This window comes from Cnephaeus nilssonii, assembly GCF_951640355.1.
Source record: "Cnephaeus nilssonii genome assembly, chromosome: 4".
Classification (NCBI taxonomy): Eukaryota; Metazoa; Chordata; class Mammalia; order Chiroptera; family Vespertilionidae; genus Cnephaeus; species Cnephaeus nilssonii.
The window spans coordinates 62,132,383-62,138,297 of NC_137075.1; the positions used below are offsets into that span (position 1 = coordinate 62,132,383).

The window sequence follows — 5,915 nt, forward strand, 5'->3', positions numbered from 1 at the left end:
CAATAAAATGTAGTAGTCCCCTTGTCTGCAAAGAGATATGTTCCAAGACCCCTCAGTGGAAGCCTAAAACTGTGGATAGTACTGAAATATGTGTGTGTGTGTGTGTGTGTGTGTGTGTGTGTGTGTGTGTGTGTATAATGTTTTTTCCCTATACAGGCATACCTTTACACTTAAAAGAAGTACTTTAAGGTTTGTCTTTGCCAGCCTTACTACTCTGGTGCTTTGGGGCCATGATTGAGTAAAATAAGTGTTACTTGAACACAAGCACTTCGTTATTGTGACAGTGGGTCTGATAACCAATACAGCTACCAAATGTCTAATGGGCAGGTAGCATCTACATCATGCAAATGCTGGACAAAGGGATGATTCACTCACATCCTGGGCAGGATGGAAGAGGACAATGGGAGATTTCATCACGCTCTCTGCTCAGAATGGCATGCAACTTAAAACTTATGAATTGCTTATTTCTGGAATTTTCCATTTAATACTTTCAGACTATGATTTTGCTTTCTAAAATTGCAGAAAGCAAAACCATGGAGAGAAAACCGCAGGTAAGGAGGGACTCCTGTATATAGAGAAATTTGCTGGGCCTTCTGGGTAAGTTCTTCCTCAATCTCATGGGAGTGCTTGCAGAAACAAAGCCTTTTCTCCAGCTTGGACTCTAAGGAGAAATCATAGAGTAGTCACAGCTGTTGCTGGCCAACATCGTAGACTACAAGAGGGACCTGTCTTTGTGCCGCGCCAGCACAGCCAAAGGTTCGGCAAGCCTGAGGGAGGGCAGTGAAGGATGGAGAAAAAAGACAGACAAGAGAATAAGCTGGGTGTAGGTGGATCTTCTGTGCCTTGCTGAGGCCACAGAATGATCCAGACTGCAAAGTTGATGCTTTATTTCTAGTTAGGGACAAACAAGGTAATTTACAATGTTCTTGTAAGTTTCACTTGTTTTGGCAGCACTTGCTGCCTCTCCCACAGCCCACTAGCTACCCAGGAAAGATCTAGGGAGCAGTTACAAGATCAAGCTTAATTATGCTAAGAGGGCTGTGCCCTCCAAGCTGGGACTTGTTTGCGACTTTGCCAGCAGGTCAGTCCGAGGCTTAACCCTATAACCGCTTCCTACACCATCTCAGGATGGAATTATGCTGTGGATGATACATAGAGATATGGAACAAGATACGGATTAGGAACATGGGTTCTTGATCATTGCTTCTACCCATGTTCCTGCAAGAGTATGTTCTGGACACTCTCTTGCTTTCCCAAAGACTCCACTCCTACAGTTATTGCTGGTTTTCTTTCTCTTCACTGTCAATATCTCCCTCTATACTGGCTATTCCAAACATGGGTTGGATTCTTTTACATTAAAACAAAATAAATCTCTTTCACGTAGTCTTCTCTTCGAGCTACAGCCCTTTCCCCCTCCTCCCCTTTTCAAAACTTTCTGTCTATACCTGCTCACCTTCCATTCACATTTTAACTCATTCTAGTCTGGCTCCTGTTGTCACTACTCTCATAGAACTGCTCTGCACAAGTCCACTGCCAATCTTCATCTTACCCGTGCCAATGGGTATTTCTTCTCATTTTTCTTGACTTCCCTGCAGGATTTAAATGGGTAGAACATCCCCTCTTTCTCGGATACTTTCCTATCTTGGCTGCCATGACTCCACACTCCCCTGGCCTTTCCCCTGCCCCACTGGCTGCTGCTTCCCTGTCTCCTGCACTGACTTTCCCTCTAGTCTTGAATTCCTAAATGTTGGTTTGTCCCAAGGCTTGGTCCTAGGTCCTCTACTCTTCTCTATTTATTTCATCTCTTCTTATACTCACTCAACACTCAATCAATATTTGAGTGTCTACTATATGCCAGACTCTGTTCTAGGTACTAGAAATAAAGTTCCTATTTGTATGAAGCATATATTCTAGTGGAAGAGAAAATAAACAAAGAAAAAACAACAAAATAAGTGGATAATATCATGTCAGGTAGTGATAAGTGCTATGAAAAAGAATAAAGCAGTGATAGTGACAATGATCCGGTTTTTGGATAGGATGGCCAGGGAAAGATTCTCCAAGGAGGAGACATTAACGTCTGAGAAAAGAGGAACATGTGAGAGAAAAGGTAAGGATAATTCCAGATTTTTGGCTTGCATAAAAGGAAGAATGATAGTGCCATTTACGGAAATGAGGAAGACTAAGGGAGGAGGAGATTTGGGAGGGAAAAATCAAGAATTCTGGCTTGGATTAAGGAGTCACCTGGGCACATTAAAGTGGTTGCTTGGATAGATTAAGTTCCTCTAGTGAATATTCCTTCCTCAGGTCTTAGGGAGACCTTTTCTGATCCCTGCAAGCATCCCACCTGCCACTTCCTCTGCCCAGAGAGTGTCTGTCACCTTCCTTAATTTATTGTCTTCATGCTGGTCACCACATTCTGTAATAACAAAGCTTGGCTATTGTTTAGCTATTCCCACTATAAAGATCTGGGAAAGCAGGGACTGCCTGTCTTGTTCGTAGCTGCATTCCCTGGGCGTAGTATTGTGCCTGGCACATGGTTAGGGCTCAACCAATAATTGCTGACTGAGAGAACAAAGGGTAGGCCAGTCCTCTGGAGAAGTTAGAATGGCTGGTTCTTGCCTGAGCTCAGCCAGCCACTAGCTATATGGCTTCGGGCAAGTCACCTCTGCGGTATTTTCTCAATTTCAGAAGCCGTTTGATTAGATGATTTCTAAGAGTTAATTTGTCCATTTTATATGTTTAAAATTAGGATTTTAATTTGTCTTGACCAAATTTGTACCAGAATCTCACTCCAGTAATAACACTGTTGAAGGCCTTTCTGATGCAGAATGAGTGCAACTTATCTTTTAGGAGGACATTTACCACAGATATCCTACAGAGTTCTATATTCCCACTCCTATCCCCTCTAAATCCTGTCTCTAAAACGGTCCATTATGCCAGGATCCACGGTAGGAACAGGAAGAAACAATTGGAAATGAAGAAGTGAAGGAATTCATTATCTGGAACATGATTGAGCACCTATTCACCAGTATAGTTCAAGCCTTTTGAGGTATACTGTTATATTTTATATGTATTTAGGGTTATTGGACTATTAAGGCATATTTTCACAAAACCCTGTGAGGTAGGTATTAATACTCCCGTTTCACTGATGTAAGGAAGTGAGGTTTGGGGAGATTGATTTTCCCTAGTTCAAACAATGGCAAGTGGCAGAAAAAAGATTGGAGTCCATATTTCCCCACCTACACCCATACACCCATTGGGCTTTCTACCACACCACTCATAGATGCCTATAGTCAAGGACAAACCCTCTGGAGTGTAATCAATTTCTAGTGGACTCGGGTCTATCTGCTGAATCAACAAATGAAAGTAAGTTGGATTAAAAAACACTTTCTTAGAACCCAGTGTTTGAAAACAGAGTTTACATTTCAACTAATCTAGAAATGCTATAGCAAAGCCATTAATTACTATGTAATTGAGAGACATAGGTAGGTGGAAATAATGCCACAAGAATATCAACTTGCTTATGGAGGCAAGAAAGATTTTTGTTCTGAAATAGCAAGATTTCCCAGGGCTCCTTCTGGAGAAGGAAGGGGGATGCCAGGAATATGTATTCCCTACATGGCCATCCATCCTAAGATCCTTCACTTCGTTTCCCTTTTCCTCGGCAACTTTTGAAGATTCACTTTCAAAAAAACATTGCTCTTAATTGGAAAGGAATTATTTTCCCAATAAGGTAACCTTATCATAGGTCTGTCGCTCTAGTGCATGTGAGTCCATGAGTGAAGATATGAACCTATGGCTCAACAAATATGCAAAACTACAAATGAATCTTAGCGTTGGGCATGATTCTGAAGGAGTACCTTTTATTTTCAAACCCACAGACCATTTGGCATTGATATAAAGCAGGGAGAAAAAAAAAACAAAACAATGCAGGTGTGGTGTAATTCCTTTTTCTCTCTTCCAACCTGGAAAAGGGGGTTGGATGTTGTGAATAGAGGAGGGAGTCGTTATTTTTTACTTCCTTACCAATAAACAATGACAAAAGCAAACATCTAAGAAACAAAAAAAGCAAGATCATAAATAGAAAAACGAATAAATAACATTTATTTTGTACAAAACGGCTGGCAAGTGTCCGAGAGTCCCCAGCGGGCAGAAAGCGCCCCGCGGGCAGGGCCTGAGCGCCCTCAGAGCAGCAGCAGGGAGCCCAGCAGCAGCTCGCCCTGGCCCAGCAGGCGGCCCCGCTTCAGGCCGCGGCCCTTGGCCTCGGCCTTGACGCGCACGGCCAGGCGGCGCACCTCGTCCTCCGACAGCCCGTCGAAGCAGAAGTCCTGGTCAAAGACGGCCTTGCGGCTCCGCCGGACCACGGCGCTGCGCTGCTGGCGCGTCTTGCCGGGCGGCTGCAGGACCAGGCTGACGCGGCAGCCCACGGCGCAGGGCTCTGAGGCTCCTCCGGCCGGGCCCTCGGGGCGGAGCAGCCGGAGGCGCAGGTGCCCGCTGGCCGGACTGTACTCGGCGGCCAGGCGCAGGGCGCCGCCGGCGCGACCCAGAGCCACGGTGCCCTCGGCCTCCAGGAACTCGGGTCGCGAGCCGGAGTCCGACGGAGGGGACGCAGAGCGGGTCCGGGCCGGGGACCCCGAGCTGGCGCAGCGTTCCTCATCCTCGCTGGACACCGAGCGGACGCGGGCCAGGCCGCGACTCCTCCGGGCCTGCAGCGCGCGGCTCAGCAGCCCTTCGGGGGCGCGCAGGAGGCGGTGGCCGCGGAGCCGCGGGGCGAGCGTGTTCCGGGGCGGGAGGGTGTCTCTGGGGGCCGCGGTGGCGGGGGCTCCGCCAGGGTATCCGAGGGGGACATCTCCGCTGCCGCCGCCGTAGGTGTGGGCCCGCGGGCGGAGCAGAGGCGGCTGCAGGAGCGCGTCGGCCCCGGGGCCCCCGAGGAAGAGCGACTCCTTGCGGCGGGTGTGCGGGCTCTCCAGCAGCGCGCAGAAGCCGTAAGCGGTGCGCGCGCGCGGCAGGTGAGGCAGCGAGAGCGCGGCCTGTGAGCGCGGGTCCCAGTCCGTGCGCCCCGCGCCGTCGTCGGCTCCTCGGGGCCACAGGTCGGGCTCGGCCGCGCACCGCCGGGGCACAGCGGCGGCCGGCGGCGGGGAGTCGGGCGCGCAGGGCGCGGACAGACGCGGCGGGATGCAGAACTCGGGGATTCGGCCCGGGGTGAGCACGTTGGAGAAGGCCGGCTCCGAAGCTGCGCTGCCCGCGGCCGAGGCGCGGAGTTTCCCGAGGAGCCGCATACTCCGAGTCTGTGGCTGCGAGTGGCGGGAAGAAGCGCTCCTGCAGGAGAGAGAAGATGCTGAGTTTGGGCACCCGGGGTCCCTGGAGACATGGCAGGACCCCCTCCCCCGGACCCTCGGAGGGTACCAACCAACGCGCCTACCACCGTGGCCAGTCTGAGTGGAGCTCTCGCGCACCCACAAACCAGCCCCGCCTTTCATTCATTGGTACTAAATAAACGACCACATAGAAATCAGACCTTTTCTTATTTCTCAGTCGCTCTGGGGCGAGCGTTGCAAGTTCAGTGTCCGTTGCCTCCAGGTCCTGGCTGAGACGCCAGCTTCAGCACTGTGGCCAGGACAGTGGCGCTCCTCTCTTATACCGGCAGCCCGAGGCCCGCCCCCTGGCTGGGAGCCCAACTCCTGGAGGCCCTGGACAGCCCGCCTTCTAGGCCACCCCTTCCGGAGAGCAGAGCGGCCCTGCCGCGGGTGCTGGGGTGTGAGCGAAGTTGTTGCGGGACCTGGCACCCTCTGGTCAGCCCTGGGAACTGCATCCGCTCACCAAGCCCCGCAGGTGAAAAGAGGGCGCCACACAGTCCTGCCAAGGGACAACTGGCAGCTGAAAACGAAGGCGGCCTCTTGGAGAAGGTGAAGCAG

At 50.6% G+C, this 5,915-nt stretch overlaps 1 protein-coding gene across 1 annotated transcript; it reads right to left on the bottom strand.

Moving 5' to 3' along the window:
• Positions 1–4,079: 4,079 nt before the first annotated feature.
• LOC307097614 (C2 calcium-dependent domain-containing protein 4A-like) lies at positions 4,080–5,595 on the bottom strand. The gene is made up of 2 exons (XM_079767708.1): positions 5,519–5,595; positions 4,080–5,319 (listed from the first exon to the last, which is right to left on the bottom strand). The coding sequence occupies exon 2, from the start codon at positions 5,277–5,279 to the stop codon at positions 4,185–4,187; it is 1,095 nt and encodes a 364-aa protein (XP_079623834.1). The 5' UTR covers positions 5,280–5,319; positions 5,519–5,595; the 3' UTR covers positions 4,080–4,184.
• Positions 5,596–5,915: the final 320 nt, after the last annotated feature.